This window comes from Neolamprologus multifasciatus, chromosome 23 (assembly GCF_963576455.1).
Source record: "Neolamprologus multifasciatus chromosome 23, fNeoMul1.2, whole genome shotgun sequence".
Taxonomy (NCBI): Eukaryota; Metazoa; Chordata; class Actinopteri; order Cichliformes; family Cichlidae; genus Neolamprologus; species Neolamprologus multifasciatus.
In genome coordinates, this window is record NC_140460.1 from 13,441,441 (window position 1) to 13,459,733 (window position 18,293).

The window sequence follows — 18,293 nt, forward strand, 5'->3', positions numbered from 1 at the left end:
TTGTCCCTTTTCTGGCTGCATTTTGTCTGCGTTTGGGTGTCTGGTTACTCTGAGAGGTTTTCGGTTAGCCCGAGGCAAAGGCTGTTCAGCATCCACTTAAACACAGTGCAGCGCCTCCAGACGAGACTGGGGCAGAGGTCAGCACTAAACAGGGATGGCTATTGTCTCTTGGCAGGTTGTGCACACCGACCGATGAAAATGCAATCAAAACAAACAGCCCAGCCGATCGGGGTCCTTCTCCAGTGTCATTATTAATCACTTTTCAAAGGCCTAAGACCTTCTCCCCCTCATCCGTCAGCCGAGGTTGGAAAAGGGACATGAGTGAAAAACAATAGAAAGCACCAGAGTTTCTCCTCCTTTTATTTTGATCATCTGGTGCAGGAGGGAAGGTAAGGCATAGAAGGCAAAGGATACAAGACAGGTGGAGGGATTTACAGGCCAAGGAAGATACTTTTCATCCCTTTTCAAAAATAGTTACATTGTTTTCAAATTTGTGCCACAGCCAGAAAGCCAAAAATGTCATCAAGCAAAACAGAAAAACTAAAAAAAAATACAATTACAAATAACTACAAGTAACTGTTAAACTCAACTACAAGAGTGCTGTGATGGTAAATTTAAAAGGGCAAAAAGCACATAGAACACATCCAATCTGCAAAGAATTTAAAGAAGATCTGCATTTCAATATTTTAGAATGAGAGAAGAAACACTCATGTAGGTAGTTTTGGTGCAAACTGTACCATTCATGTGCAATTATCAAAGCCTATAGAAGGTACAGTACTAGCACATGCACTCCTGTTGAGGTTCAAAAATCTCCAGAAGAGGACCTCCAGATGTCATGTAATCTGCCTGCCTTCAGCCCTGATTGCCCTTTACACATGCATTGCTGCCATAAGTATGCTGCCCTTATAAATATATCAGGACCGAGCAGCAGCAGCTGAGGATCCAGGCAGACACAACTGTTCTCGGGCCGTTTTGGACCTCCAGACAGCATGAACTGCAGCACGGGTCAAACAGGAGCAGGGAGATTCCCAGCCGGCAACTCCTACATCATTCTTTTAAACTTAATGTAAGGCTCATTATGAAGGAGTATAGCTACACTTCGAATCCATGCAACACATATTGTTTAACTAATTAGGCAAAAAACAAAAACACATGACCTCAATACAGTCTACCGTATAAGTACGTGTGAGTATAGGTCATCAATTTCGACAACCTTTAGGTACTTACCGCCGAAAGGGAAACTCAGGGTAATACTGCACAGCTGTGTAAGGTGAATTCATGTTGTCATGCCAGAGTTCACTTTGCTGAAAGCTTCAGAATGATCAGCTTGTCATAAATGGATCAATAGCTGTGCTTGAGCTATGAGAAGCAATTAAAGTACAATAAAAAAAAAATACAGTTAAAAACACAACCAGGCCTGGATTAAAGTGCCGGAGGGTACAGTGCAGAGTGCAGAAAGTTTGAGAGATGTTTTGAATTTAGGTATTTTTTCTTAGGCTACCCAAAATAGGCGGGGCTTGTGCCTTCTTTCTGACCAATCCAGCTCCAGCTGTACAAGATATCACTCACTCTCAGTTGCTAGGATATAGATATCAAGCAACTACATTTGACCCCAACACACAAACACCCACACACCCACACGCCAGCAAGCCAGTATCCTGAAAAGCTCCCCACTTACACCCCACTCCTCCATCTGTGTCTCTGGCCTTGTTCTGATATTTCCACCCAGACTCCCGAGCGGATTTTGCGGCCCGAGAGCACGTCTGTTGCGTCACGCTTCTCAGCGAATACTGAGAGGGTTTCGGGCGCGCTGAATATTTCCACAAACGCGCCCCGAATAGCAGCAACTGTTCACTGTGTGCCGATTCAGCAATTTTAAGGAAGTGAAACAAACTCTTAGGTCAAGAACTGACTGTTCTCGTGAAAACACTAAAAATGAGAATCCCCTTTAAACCTAAACAGACACCAGATAAAAATACTTTATCATTACAGTAGCCTACATAAACTCATATTTAGGCAAACGCTGAAATCGTGCCACATCCTGGCACATACTTCCAATTCAACCACCCTCTTAGCCAAGCAGTATGGCAATGTAAACCTAGAGGTGTTTGGTTTTCAAAGATGAACAGCAGATGAATCAGTATGCTAAAATAAAAGGAAGGGTCACCGCAGGAGGAATGATAATAAATAGATGTGGTGTATCCAGGGAACACAAACCTTTAAGCTGCTCTCTTGTACTTTTAATAAAGATATAGAGCCTCTCTCTGCCCGCGGTGCACCTGTGAGACACGGCACTGATACAGCGGATACTGTGTGCCAACCTGGTGACGAGACACTGTGGACACACGGCCTCTATTTTTAACATACTGTATTGGAAGGTTTCATATCAGCATTTTCACACTCGGCGGAGTTTGTAATGAATGAATCACCCTCTTTGTTTGTTTCTCAGTGTAAAGAACATCTGGACAGTCCACTAATCAAGTAAACCCGTACGCTTTTGTGATGCATGTCACATTTTGGTGACGGACTGTGTGCTTTCTCAGTCATCCAGGGCATTTGAGTTGAAGGTAACTGGACTTCTGAGAGACCTGTAACTACCTTGAACCCAAGCATTCAGGATCACAATTTGTGGTTTATTGTAAAAACAAACCCAGAATTGGTCAAATTACATTTCCCACCAATAAATATCCACTCATGAATCTCCCACTCCAGTCTTTTGAAGCCTGAATGACCATCTCTTTCTAAATGTGGCAAATTCAATGGACAGCCAAGAAGTATTTTTTTTTATTATACTGTAGGCTATGTATTGTTTTGTACTGACTAGTTTATGGAAAAGAGCCCCATCAACCCTAGAAAGGCTAAACAGGTGCACCTGTATAAATAGTTGCATGACCCAGCTCTCAGAGACCGAAAACAATCAGCCTGATTGCCATTAGCCACTCCTTTTATACTGCTGCAAGCTTGGAGTAAACCTAAAATACACATGCATTGCAGTGTAGGGTCTGTGCTGATGAATCAGCGTGGTCACAAAAAACTGGAAAGCATGAAGACATCAACGTGCTCACGGAAGCAACTACAACACTCGCTTCAGATCGATGAAAACAGAGCGATCGCAAGTTTAGCAGCTATAAAAACAATTAAATAATTCACTTATATTAACAATATTTCAAAACATTTCATAGCTGTCAAAATGGCCTTACTCTGTCATGGACCAGTGACTTTTGAGACACCATTTCTTGCTAATCCATCCAAACTGTGTTGATGTACTAAGAGACAGTGGATGAGCACTGCCATCTCCAAGTGACAGTTTTAATTCTATATATTAGGTTTACCTATCCTGACTTCTGTTGTTGTCTTCGAGGTGCAAACTGGGGTAAATACCTAAAACGACGGTGTTAACATTCGGGATATTTAGGGTATTTCCTGTGTAACAAAGAACTCGCACCAGCAAAGGAGGTTTTGGGCTTCCCCAACAGTAAATCACCAGGAGTGTAATTTTAAAAGTTGGGTTTAACTTACCTAAGCTTTGACACATACTTATTAATATTTTTCTTAACTGCATTTCGTATTTTGAATGAGTAAAAAAAAACATAAATTTCAATTTATGGGTGTAGTTTATGAACGCTACATGAATGACACGACATAAATAAACTTTCATGTGTAGCCTTAGGGTGGAGGCTCCTAATGATGCTCAAATCTAAACCTGCCACAAAAGCGGGTAAACAAGAAACACCCTAATAACAATACAAGTTCACAAGCAGAAAGCAAATAGAAGAACAATATGCACAACTCACTCACACACTAAGTTACATCAGATGTGACTGAGCTGTGACTTTCAGCCACTTCTTCAAAAATCATTTTAAAAATTAAAAAAAAGAAGCTGAAAACAAGTTGAAAAAGGATTTTAGATGGAAATTTAACCCCGGTGCCTCATCAGAGCCAGCAACAAACACTCTGGTTAATTGTGGCGCTGCATTTTGCACGATCTTCTACAAAAAAAACACCAACGGATGTGAACACCAAATGATCAAATGCGAGACCGTGTTGTGATATGACCGAATCATTGAGAGGATCCGCCGTTGTGCTGCATGTCTGCTGATCTGATTTCTAAAATGAGTAAAGCTAGGCTTAACTGCTCATAGTTTTATAATCACATTGAGTTCTAATTTGGTTTAAAAAAGTCCACAAGCTGCCAATTTTTATGAAATTTTTAGAGACGTGAAAGTCTGAAATGAGTCACACCCAACGACCGTGCGAAAGTATGAGCAACTATTTCCCCCAAGGTCACTGCTGGAAATACCAGCGACCGTTGTTGGGTTGCTCTGTGAAACATGGTTCCCAGCTGAAAAATGACAACCAATCACAGCTCACATAAACACGACTATAGTAAAAACCCACTTGTAAAATCCCATGGTAATTATTAGGTTATTTAAGCAACAAACCTCTCTAAACCTAACACACACACACTGCAGCTTTGACCACCTCCCAGCACAACAAGGACAAACTGACCTCAAGATATCATTAAATCTGATATTTACACCGACACACGAAACCCTTACATCATTAATTACTCTAAGGCCCAGGCGCTGGAAACCAGTCACCGAGCCCCTATTACTTCATTTGAGATGTATGTGTGTGTTTATGGGTTAGCAGCTACGTCAGGAACATCTCTGGTACTGTCATCAGTGGGAGAGCACATATGTCTAAAGTGGTGATTATTCTCACAGGCCTCTGGTTAGAGAGCGTTAATCCCGCTTTAATCTGCAATTGTATCTGCAGATCAAGCCAAAAATGGCAACCAGCCTGAGTGATCGGTGTGCTTAATTCATTCTGGTGTGTTCATCGTGCTGAAGGCATTATATACCCGGTTCACACAGCCTTATTAATGTCAGGAGTTTACATACAGGATGCCAACGAGCAGTTGGTGGAGCAGCTGATGAGGTAGCAGCGACGCTCGCTGCACTGTGGAGTGCTGCATTATCAGTGTCAGTCACACACACCACGCCGAAGCCAATCACTCTCACGCCGTGTGGGGGTTATGTGGGCATACTTGTGTGCGTCTGTGTGTATATTCTAGTTGGTGACTAATGCAGGGGAAATCCAGATGAGTCAAAACTACCAGTGTCCGATGCAGTGTCTGAGAAGCGCTAATTTACAGCCTATGCACTAAACTGCCCAGCAACTTGGCATTGTTCCTGTCACCTCTATAGGGAAGTCTTGTGTTCGGGCAGTGTGAAGAACCGTTGAGGGAAGGGATGAAAAACGTAGTAAACAAGAAAACGAATCAAAACATTCCCAGCATAAATTCACTTCCTGGAGGGTGGAATATTTTGACATTCAGACAACCAGTCCTGTACTTCCATAACGACAAAAAAGATAAACAGCCGTGAACTGCCTCGAGCTTTCCCATGTGACCCACAGAACCTGTATTTCTATTGAATCACTGATTCATTATTTGTAGTAATATTCAGACTCCCAGACAATTATTGATGCTTTCCCACGATATGATTCAAGGTTTTCTTTATGCGTCTTTTGTCACAGTGACTTTTACACCTGAGATCAGGTTGTTGCCACGTTGGGAAAATCAATCTGGCCTGCGGCAACTGAAAGGCAGTGAGCCAGAGTTGAAAAATACATCCAGTATGACTGCCTTTAGCTGGAATCCAGATTTGTTTGTTAAATGTTTGTTATGCTCAAATTGATGAGTTGAAATGTAAAGAAGGGATATCTGAGAAATGAACCCTTAATGCTGTTGCGGTTAAAGTGGCATTCATTTTTCAAACCAAGGCAGATTCCAGAAGTTTTTGTTTATCTGTTTTTATTTAAACATTAAAACAAAATCTACAAAGCTGAAACTCCATGACAAAAAGAAATCCACAGACATTTTGTGCACGATAATGAATCTTGTAAAACAAAGCACCTTAAAGTAGTAACATTGCTTGGCCACCAGCAGAGGCTGTATGCAAAGAGCATCCCTCTAGTTAAATGTTTAACTAGTATGTTGAGGCAAAACAAAAACCAAAACACACCACTAACACCACTAACATACAGGTAAAGGTAGAACAAGTAAATGTGATTCCTAAGTTCAACAAACCAGGGAAACTGCATACCGAGAATAGCAATTTCAGAGGTATCGTAATTACCGATGTAACAGATCTATGGCGTCCATGCTAAGTCGCTGAAGAGATTGGAGGTGGTGTCAAAAGCCCATTCCCGTTAGCTGAGATCTGCTATAGAACGAAAAAAAAAGCCACTATGATCATTTATAATTTTCTGTAAGGTTGTTCAAATAACATTTGTGTGAAGTAGCCATCTCAACTCATTAACTTTTAGCAAACAGTGCACTTGAAAGGTAGCATGAGTCTCTCTGAAGAAACATAGCTAATGTTTGTGCATGTTTCAGCATGCATTTAACTTATATATATATATATATATATATATATCTCATTGATTTAATATCCCAGTTGATCTAAATTTACTCACAGCCACATATTTAATCTCACTGTTGTTGGGGTTTACTTCAAGCATGCTGTGTATTTTATTCCAAAATATGGCCTTTTCCTAACCCACACTCAATCTTTCCTAAAAACAAACAGTGAGTGAAAATGAAAGTAAGCTGTATGTTAAAGAGCAACAAAAAACTGTCAAAACTGTCTGACATCAGGTGTACTGGATCTTATTAAAATCCATTTTTCTCCCAGAAAGTATAAACATGCCTAGAAGTCTTCTTAAAGTGTAGGAACATGTGACTAATGAGTCCATTTTGTTGTTTTGTTTACATATAAATACGTCACGGTGGACTTTTACTGTTTGCAGCTAAATCCCTGCTTAAATTGCAATTGTTCATTTATTAACGCTCAATGCAGGAGGTATAAATAAATAGTACTTGCAATGCGACTGACACATTTCACACAGCGATTCCTCAAACAGTACTTTATGTACAGTTTAGAGACATGGATAAGCAGCAGGCCACAAGGGACTGAAGACTAAACAAAAACATGAAACTGTGGATTAGAACCAGCTCCAGTTCAGACGGGTACGACTGGATCGCTTTGTTTTTTTTCCCAGGGGACTGAATCCCTTCACCGACTGGCGCAGAGCACTTCTGGTAAACACAATCAAAGCTCTCCAACAACCGGTCCCAGATCTGAGAGGCAGACAACCAGTGAACCACAAACCATCAATCACAGCTAATCCAACACTAAACCTGTCTTTGCTGCCGTTTGAAGTCAGTTACCATCACACACGGTGCGCTGTTAGCACAGAGCCGTGCTAATAATTTTACATTTACAGTGGAGAAAGGAGCAGAAACACTGGTAGCAGTAAGCTGACAGTGAGACTTACAGCCTAATTACATAAATAATCTTGTTATAACGTGACATTCAAGAAGTAGATTAAAATAAAAGCGGTTAATAATTAGCAAACTAAAGATAAAATGTAACCGAACCATTATCGTAGAGATGAATTACAGGGTGCTTCCTGCTTCTAAACATGCTCCTCCGCCTCACTAATCATTCCAGCGCAGACCATTTTTGAGGATTAGATGGCGATCGTCTCCTCAATTGAGAGCAGGAATTAAATGAGGAAATTGTCCGTCCTCAGGAGCAGCGAGGTGATGATATTTTACACTGGACGAGCAGGTGCTGCCGGGACCTGCTTCAGCACTTCTGTAAGGTAATATAATACACTTTCATACTCTAACTTTCAGAAATATAGCCCATGATGTAAAAGTTGTGGACCGGTGTTTAGCAACCACACCGCCGGTATCCCGGCAACAGGTTGACAAGTGTGATTGGTCTGGCCCTCAACCTATTAAAAAGCATGTATGGTAGAACATAATGATGCTTCCACCCGTCCACATGTAATCTAAGTGAGGGGTTAAAGTGTCCTTTGTCACCGGATACACTTTAAAAATAAAACGCGCTGTCGATGTTCTGGGACGCTTGAATGAAAGTGGATATTTCAGAGGCATTTCTTCGAGACTGATGAGTGGATGGATATAGTTTGTCTGTAACATACCAAACCATCAAACAATTACACGTTTAACATGCTGTGCATTTCATTCATCACGTCATAAAAATCTATGTACACCAAAAAAACTGGGACATCTTGGGGTTTTTTTATAGGTGATTTCTCATTTTGTCATTTTTGTGACTCAAGTATTCAGATAATTCAAGAGAGAGTGTACGGCACAGCCCTGCTTCTGTCAGTGTTGACTTCACTGTTAAATTCCTTCCATGAGTCACAGTCAGTAAAACGCCACGGAGCTCGCCGTTCAACAATAACCTTGATTTTTTATTAGTTTTTCATTCTTCTTTTGCTGACATGAGGTCAGCCCGAGTGAAGAACCGTGTAATCCTCTTTGCTAATTGATAGGCTTACAGAACTTACACTGCTATGACCACATATGAAAGTTGATCCCAGACAGCAGGAGGTAGTGGGAAGGGAATGTTTTCAGTGTCAAGTATGCCAGGTTCCAGCGAGATAACGTCACATCAATCTCTGGCAGTGAGAAGGTTTGCAATTGTACATGTGTTAAGGTGTCATGGCATGGTCGTACGAGCTTGTGCGAAACAGACATGCAGAGCCCAGCTCTTCTTCTTCTCGTCTTACTCTTGCTATAGCCGTACACGATGTATCGAACTGCTGCCAAATCATGCCAGGGCAGCAAAGAGCCTTCGCAGCAGGTGATGTATTGCAGAGCGCTCAGGATACAGATGCTGATCAAGGAGAACGGATCTGAACATCTGATAAGTTCATAAGTGGCGTCTGTTGATCAGCGGAGTCAGCGTTGACCTTCAGCTTCACATCACATAAGTGGAGTCTGAGTCACTTAGCAGGCTTTTACACACAGTGCAAAAATTTTAAGGTTATTTAACCTTTTGTTTACAAAACCTTTCAACTCAAAATCAAACTTCTTATAAAGAAAAAAAAAATCATAACACAAAGACCTGCCGGACGTTTTTCCTGCTGAAAGGTAGTTTTTTCTTCTCACTATTACCAAGTGCCTGCTCATTGGGGATCTTTTGGTTGTCAGGGTATTCTCTCGATTATTGTGGGGTGTTTATCTCACAGTATAAAGCACCATGAGGTGACTGGTGTTGTGATTTGGTGCTATATAAAGAAAACTGAACTTAAAATGAATCACATCTGTAGGTAGGGTTAATGATGAGGCTCTGAGGTTGGTAATATCAGTCTGCTGTGAGATATACATATATTGTACATGTATGTAGACTATGTATATCAGTAATTTGGTGGTTTGAGAAATATAAAACCCGGACACGAGCCCCGAAGCAACCAAAACAGTTTTTGTACCTGGCTGTTATCATGTTATGAGCTGAAGATGTGCAGATTGCATCACTACTAGGCCCAGCATGTGGTCACTGGAGGAACAGCAGATTTTCACTTTATGTTTCAGCTCCAGAGGTTACCACTGGTTTACAATCTATTCCTGGGTCGTGGTTTGGGATATGTCAGGTAACTTCTGGTTTTATTTTGCAATCATTGCCTACAGTTGTTGGTCATTTGTCACTTTGCAACCCACCTTCGTCCCAGTTCTTCCTTTCATGTTGTCGGCAAGGTCTGAGATCAGAGCCATGCAACCAAATACATTTTGCAGCACACAGAATTAACTTCTTAGTGCAATGTCACTGCAGTCACGTAGTGTAAACAGGACAATCGGTGTTGGCTAGATAAATAAATACAGCCAATTTCTCACATTCTTAAATAGAAAATAACTCCAGTTCATGGTGTGCTGCACTGCTGTCTTTCTTTACTTTTTTCATTAACATAATGTATGATGCTATAATATATTTGGGAAGTGACCATCATTTTCACGCTGCTGTACTGTTTTTTGTACTCTTATTGCACTGTATAGACTATATAATATATTAATACACAATATAAGTTTGGGGGACACTACAATAAGTTTTAAGCCACTTTGTAAAGTCCACTACACAGTATGTGATAAGTGACAGACAAGGTAAATACTAAACACCAACATGCTAGCTTCTGATCTTTTAAATTGGCACACTCCTGCAAGATCACTGAGGTCTGCAGATCGATTGCTCCTGGCTGTCCCGAGGTCCAGGTTAAGGTACAGAGGAGACCGGGCCTTTGCTGTGACTGCTCCTAAATTGTGGAACAAACTGCCCTTTCACATCAGGACCTCCCCAACATTGGACACTTTCAAAACCCGTCTGAAAACCGACTTTTTTCCTTGGCTTTTAAATCAGAATGATTTTGTACTACTTTTATTTGTCTTATTTCTTACTCAAATCTTCTAATTTTATGATTCTTTTTCTTAACTTGGATTATGTCTTCCTATGTTTTTATATCATTTGATTATCTTAAACGTACAGCACCTTGGTCAACAGCTGTTCTTTTAAATGTGCTATATAAATAAAATGGACTTTAGCTTCGCTACTGTGAACGTGCTTGCTCCCCCATATATATCTGATCTTCTCCATACGTACTCACCCCCCCCCCCCCCACACACACACACACACACACACACACTCCACTCTTCTTCAGCCTCACTTCTGTCTGTTCCACCTGCTCGCCTGACCATTGGACTCGAAGCCTTTAGTTATTCTGCCCCGAGACTTTGGAATTCCACCAGATCTTTTAATTATTTATTTGCACTATTGTAAGGTGAACTTGATGGTCTTTAAAGGCACCTATAAATAAAATGTATTATTATTATTATTATTAGCAGCAGCAGCATTATCATTATTATCATTATCATCATTATTTTTTATTATTATAAAATATGCGCGAGCCTCAGTATCATCAGACCATTAAAGCGAGCACATGTGCTGAAGATGAGCAAGCCAACTCATCCACAGAGATCCGGCACCAGCTGTACCAACTGCACCTCTCAGGTAGAATTCCGGCTACTGGTCAGTGGTGTCTGGAGCGATCCTGACAAAACAATGCAGGTTATTAATGTAACCGTACATTTAACCAATCAGTGATGAACCCAGCCATGAAGATCTCTGGGGGTCTTTAAAACCATCTCAGAAAAGTAACCTGAGATAAATTTAAAAAAAAAAAAACAGCCTAACACAGCGTGACAATGTATAAAACAAAAGTTTAAAAAAGTCTTGTTCTTGGAGATCTATAAACTTTTTGTTTAATAACGTATAAACTAAAAGACAGAGTTGAATGTCATTCTTGTTATTGTAAAGCTGTGTGATCGAACTTATTTTTTAATCCACTACAACTCGTCATTGCTCAACATACGACCTTACTCACTGCAAGTGTGACAACACACTGTACCAGCGGACACGGTAAATTCTGAGTCACTGTTTTGAATGAAGATGTTGCACAACATTGACTGCTCCCCATAGACGATGGTAGTTTTGAAAAACCCAAAATGTTTTTAGACGCTTTGCACTTTCCACTGATTAATGAGACGTAACCAGGAGGCCCTGATCTTTTAAGAGTGTGGAGTAACATGATATACTGAAAATACAGGAATGGCCCACTTTGTTTCTACAGTACCACTATTAAACTGAAAAGAGTGGAAGCAAAACATAATTTCCAGTTTTCTATTATTTTTGCTTAAACACAGCTAAACAAAACAAGCGAATCGGATTTTTTTTTTCTTTAATTACTCATATTTGCAACAGCAAAAGAGTAAGCTTTCAGCTGGTAATGCCAAACAAGAAGATGGTAAAACTCCTAGGAAAATATCTCTTTGCCAACAATGGCACAAAGCCACAATTACTGTGACCAATCAGGGTGTAGGAGGTTAAGAAGGAGCACTAATTGTGTTGCCGTGTCTGCATGAAATCCACTGTAGCTGCCTTCTCTGTTTGTTTTCAGTTTGTAATACAAGAAGTCAGCATTAACCAAGCAGGAAAATAACAGGTCTGAAAAACAAATCTGTTCTTAAGACCACAGATGGCTGGCTGAGGAGGTTGCAGGACAGGTTTGTTGAGCCTCAGGGGCCTGCAGATCCCATTCAGCTTCTGCAATCGGGCTCTCTCCTCACTCAGCTCCTACAGCGCAGACGGTTACTGCTACATAAAGCACATGAACTCTGTGAAATGTGTGCAATCCTGACAGGCATCCAACATATCCCAGAGCCCTGTCACTCTCACCTAGCCAGAGAGAAAAAAAACAACGTGATGACAAATCCTTGAGCTTTCACTTGTAAAGCAAACACATCGAGCTGAAGGTAAGTTTAAACAAGCGTGTGTCCACTGCTGTTTTGTGTGCTACATGATACACATTTTTGTGTTTAAGAACACATTATTCACCTGTTTTTTGTTAGGAGGAAGGAAAAAATGGAAGACTGGAAAAAGTGATGAATATGTCATCAGTCAGCTTTTCCATGTAATCTTTAAATGCCAGATTGCTCCTTTTCAGCCCCACCCCATCCCGTCATGGCCAAGTGACTGTGCTCAGTTGCAACACACAGACACACACACACACACACACACACACGGTTTAACACCCTCAGGTGTTCTGTGCTGCAGATACACTGTAAAAACACTAAGTTCTAAGGCACCTTCCTTGAATGCAGGAAAACCTCTGATCTGCATTTATTTAATCACTTCCACTGCAACCATTTCTTTTAATATTAACTTAAATACACATTTGTCAGTGCTGCATTAGTAAATCGCTACCTTTAGAACTTGAGCTCAGTTTATTAACTGTCCAAAGGAAAATAACTTTCATTAACAATTAACAATCACATGATTATGCAAAATTTGAATGCTTCTACTTTTTCAAATGTGAGGTTTTGCAGCTTTTCTTTGACACATGTTTATTTGTATTTGAGCATTTTCTGACTTTATTTGACAAAATAGATTAAAAAAACTGATGGATAAACAAAAACGTTAGTTCAAGGCTTCAAATCAAGTAATTTGAAGACACTAAACTCAGACTCATGACATCAGCAGCTTATCTGAGCTCTGATTGCAATACACTTTAGTTTAATGGGAATTCTCAAATCCAATGTTCTAAAATAATCCACAGGTCCAGATTTTAGAAGCATATGCCTTTTTAGCCCATTTATAATTTCTTTATATGCAGTAGATTTATACAATTTTATTGATATGTGATGAAGTTTAAGAAACCTATTTAAGCATTGTCCACAAAACTGCTTACCTTCAGAAAAAATGATTAATTACAGCTATGAATAATAATGTAGAGTAGATTGGGATCTTCTTTGCTTAGATTTCCCAACATGCTTTGCATTAAATTCTGCTGAAAACATTTGATTTTCTGTATGAAATTCATTATAAATTTACTGCTGTTATCAGGTAAAATCATATCTTGCTCCATCTCATACATAGAGTACATACAACGTTCTCTGAAAAGTTAACCAAAATAAAGGTTAAAAAACATTTATTTTTTTTTAACTACATGAATCCACCAAAACTTAACCGAATGGCCTGTTTTTAGAGTGCAGAGGAGGATGGCAAAGAGATTAACAGCTGAGTGAACTCGGACACAGTTCAAGTGCCAAACTTACTGTAAGGTGACTCTGTGAAGGCAACAGCGCAAACACATATGGACACACACACGCAGAAGGAGTCATCGCACCTTCTGTTACTATTACTCACACCGAGTCATCGTGCAAAGAAAAGAAGCTTATCTTTCATCATGCGAGGCCTTTCAAAACACCGCACTATCCCACTTATCAAAACAATTTTTAAAAGCGGTTGCACAGATTTCAGCAATGCCAGGAAGTACAGAAATGTAGCTTAGATCATTTCTGGTGTTGGTTCAAATGGTGTCGAAGTGACCGGGGAGTGACGGCGGCCGCGCGTGTGCCAGAGTCGGAGCTCTAGACGCCTCCGTACAACAGGAAATGCCAATGATGGTACCTTTTGCCTCATGGCAGGCTGAATGCTGCTGGAATGTAAACTCCGTCCACATGCTGACATTACTGCCATCAGCCTGTCTGCAGTGCTGAAAAATCACTTTACGTTTACTGTGCTCGAGTACGGTTTTTAAAAAGTTGACTCTACTGCAATTAATAAAGGAAAATAGTTCACTTTTTACTCCAGTGTATTAACCTTCCAGTCATTGAGTAAGGTCATTTATGAAGCAGACTGTTATCAGAATAATGTTTCCAGCATGAATCTGTCATTCTGCTTCACCAAGAACCTTTTTCTTTTTTTTTACATGAATTCTTCCATAGGTGTGGCACAAATTATGGACAGTTGTTTGAAACATATTTGTTTTTTGTTGTTGTTGTTATAAGGCTTTTATTTTATTGCAATTTGTAATTTATGGGTAATTATTCCATAACAGGACATCTCATTCTGACAGTGCTCCGTAGGGCTGTTTGATATAACGATATATATCGGATGACGATATAAAAAAGTCTATCGTTTCACTATCGTTTGTTTCGTGGTGTCGCAAAATAAACTATTTACTGCAATATTTTTTCACCGTTTTGATGGTCACTGTAGTGGCTATATTAATTTCTTAAAGTTCTCTCTTTCTCTTATATTTTATATAACCACACTACAGACAGACAAGCGCCTGTTTTTTCACTTTTCAAAATAAACTGAATCACGTGAAAGAGCAGATTATTTACGGATGAGAAGCAAAAAAGAGCCGCCAGGTGCTAAAAAATAAACCTTAGACTCAAACGTTAGAACAGGTTTTTCCCTGCAGCACGCCGTGTAATAAATACTCACAAAGAAAACAGCGGCTTTTGCAACTTATGTCTAAAAATGTATCGTTTCATGCATCGGTTAAAACACTCGACTCCAGCTACATGACACGCAGCTGGAAACACTTCCCGCAAGTCGAGCTGCCCGAGATTCACAGAATTTACAGAAAATGTTACATTTTTGTGATTTATATCGTTATCGGGACGATAGAATTCTTATATCGGGATATGAGATTTTGGTCATATCGCACAGCCCTAGTGCTCTGAATACCGAAGTGTTTCATCCCCAAATATATAATATTGCCAACATCTCCAAAACAGATGTTTGGTCAGATTTTAAATCAGACGCATGGAAGTAACAATTGGAGAAAACAAAAAAAAAAAAAAAACCCAAAACACCCGACAATGACGACTTCACTGAAATCTGTTTGACCCGGCCTGTTAGTGATGCTGGCCTTTAACCTACGCTGTATGGACTGTGATCAAGTGACAGTTTCTTGTAAACTGAGTAGAGTTATTTTTCCAGAAGGTGAAATACTCATGAATGCGCTACAAGTGACTCTTTGTCTAATAGCATCATTACTAAACCACAACATGTCAAAGAGCGAACGCGGTTTGACATCTGCAAGTTAAAAAAAGTACTAAAATACACTTAAAATGCATTTAATCTCTGTCATGTTTGAAACTCTGGACTTTAGCTTGGTGGAAGATTAAAGTGCTGGCATCTGTAGTACCTTGTGCATAATAAGTGCTTTTGTGTGGTTAAACTGAAGCTGTTAGGATTTTTTTGTCATCCTTGGGCTGCAGAAGCAAGTTGTTAATGCAATCTCGCCTCTCCCTTTTGATGTATTAAAAAAGGAGCTATTATGCTTATCTTTACTCTCTATCATGATTCATGTCAGCCTATAAAAATGTAATGTACAAATTAACATAATTTAGTTTTGAATAATGCGTTAAGTGTATGCAAAGTTAAAGACTTGATGCTTCAGGCTGTCAAGCTTCCTTACTTAGAGCCAACAAAGTTGAGTGAGTGCAGCTCACCGGTTCAAATGACAAAGGAAAGTAGGCTTTAAGAGAGGGAAGCTTTAACAGGGGCTAAAACTGTGAGACAGAATATTAATTCAGTATGAAAAAAAGGGATTATTTGGAACAGTGACTCAAGCTAAGTTACTTTGAGATTCATCACAAAACTACAGATGTTGAATTGTGGATAACAGCACCCACGATAGCAAAGTACACAAACACCTCTCAGCCTTGCTGCCAACGCAGTCTCTCATTGTGTATTTGAGAAACAAATACCCCAATCCCGCACCCCAGTCCTGGCTTTTTCTCTGGAACTGCAGAACCAGCCCACCTTTCCATTAATTTGAGGATCAATTGCCCTGCAGTTCTCTGTAAAGTGTACTCTAGGTTATTCTATCATTCTATCTATTGTTTTCACAGAAATATTACACCCAAAAAACACTTTAGGCTTAAGTTATTTCCATGTGAACATAAAACAACATATCCTCGTGCTCGTCTCCACAGTATTGAGCGTTTTGATGACAAACGTGTTGTTTTAACTACTGTTAATGTAATTTCATGCATATAACTACCAAATATGTGATAAATGTAATATATGATATAGGATGTAAAATAAATTTGGCAAAAATAAAAAAAGTAAGGCTGTTATTAAGTCAGAAAGGTTATTATTTTGAAAAAACAAAACACACTTAACTTCCCTTTATATATCATTTCCTGAAGTTCTAGAAAGACTTGCTCATAGTAAATCCAGCGACTCTTTTCATTTATCAGAACCAGTGTTATCTTCCTTACAGGTAGATAACAGAGCCATTACTCTTACTTAGAGTCTGTAGGTAACACCAGTGACTCACATGTATAGAAAAGCCTTATCAAAAACTGCTCATTAAGTTTGTTTTGCATAGCTTATTGATATTTTAGGCAAATATCATGTTTTCTTCATCATTATTAATCATCATGTCCTCAGATGGTTCATCGCATCATTTATGTTACTTATTGTTTGTCACATCTTATAAAATGTGTGATATTTGACACGATAACTTTACCTCACTGTCTACACGTGCTGAAGAGACCGGGGAAATAATCAGTCATAAAAACCTTTAACACTGCACAAGGAGCGACAAAGAAGCAACACCAGTGACAAAAAGACAGCATGTGCAAAGAAAATAAATACATTTTCATTTGAAGACATCTTGTCATCCTAAAAGCGTCTCTATAGAATGACATAAAACAGTCAGGAGCAACGTTTTTCACTTCTCTGGAACTCGACAAGCAAGATTACTCATCAGTCAGAGCACCTTTCTGAAGAATTCCCCCCTCCCTGCCCCCATAAGAAGTTCGCTAAGGAGCTCACAGATGAGTTATACAAATACTGTTGTACTAAAAGACTTTTTTTTTTACAAAAAGTACAAATTTATATCTGTGATTAATCTCCGCAATGCAGACCTTTTTAGGTGGGTAACTGCACACGTTGCAACTGAATCCCATTTATTCACTATTCAAACACAATAGCGTGATTTTTTGAGCGTATCAATGCAGTGAGGACTGCTACACTTAAAAGAAAATTTCCATCTGCATGAATTTCTATTTAATACTTGTACTCTGTTGTGAGGGTGGCAGGAAGGCCCCAGCACACAACAGATAAAGCAGTGATGACAGCTATGATGTTTAATAAGTCTCACAGAACTTGAAATGCACTTTAGATATTAGTGTCACAAAAACTTTCACATCTCAACCAATAATAAAGCTGAAATTATAATAACAGGTTCTAAAGCACAGAGAGATACTCATCACAGAAATGATTTCCCTCAAATTTACCGAGAAGCCGCAAAGCAAGACACCCAAGAATGAGCTTTGACTCAGAATTTAACTGAAGCGCGGCCTCCGCTCTCTACGAGTGACTCAAGGAAACTGATGCTTGCTTTCTTATCTGCCAAACTCGACTGCTGTAACTCTCTGCTGTCCGGTCTAATTAAAAACATTTTAATGTACTACAATTCATTCAGAGCTCTGCTGATAGAAGGACAGAACACATTACACCTATTTTTAAGTCTCCACATCATTTTAGTCAATCAGTACAGAGTATACTTCATAAACTGGCTGGCAGGAGGTCTGCTGGTTGTTAAAACTGCAGCTTTTACCTTTTGTCCTCCTGCTGGAAGACCTGAAAGCATTTGCTTTACAGACATTATTTATTTGTAGTTATTCACTTAATTGCACTTAATTCCATTTTAAGACATTTTATTTTTTAATGTACTTTTTTCTGTATTTCATCTTAATGTTGCATTATTTAATTTAAATTGTATATGTTATTGCATTAATATTTCATTTACTTTTTAACTGTTTATTTTCATTGCGTACTCTCGCTTACAGTTTGCTTCAGTTTCAGCTTACAAACTGTTTCAAGAATTTGAAATTTTCAAATTTCATTTCATGTTCTGAGTTGTAGGAAATGTCATGTTGAACATCAAAGTAAAACAGATCTGCTTAATTTAAAGTTAAAATCTTCATATGACCTTAATTTAGCAAAGTTTACAACTTATAATCTTAGAACATGCCACTAAGAACGCCCTGGATTATTTTTCAAAAGTTGTACAAAAATTTTTCCATTATGTTTGAAGAGACCGAGATCCTA

General features: G+C 39.3%; 1 protein-coding gene across 4 annotated transcripts in view; it reads right to left on the minus strand.

The window, feature by feature from the left end:
• Positions 1–18,293, minus strand: part of tp63 (tumor protein p63) — a 56,932-nt gene that overhangs the window by 32,931 nt on the left and 5,708 nt on the right. Inside the window, exon 1 of one of the 4 annotated variants that reach the window (XM_085152068.1) lies at positions 1,228–3,150. The exons of 2 other annotated variants lie outside the window; for them this stretch is intronic. In XM_085152068.1, coding sequence (XP_085008194.1) covers positions 1,228–1,280 — 53 coding nt within the window. In that variant the 5' untranslated portion in view covers positions 1,281–3,150. Of the gene's footprint in view, positions 1–1,227; positions 3,151–18,293 lie in introns of those variants that run through there. One more of the 4 variants, XM_085152069.1, reaches the window with a different exon arrangement.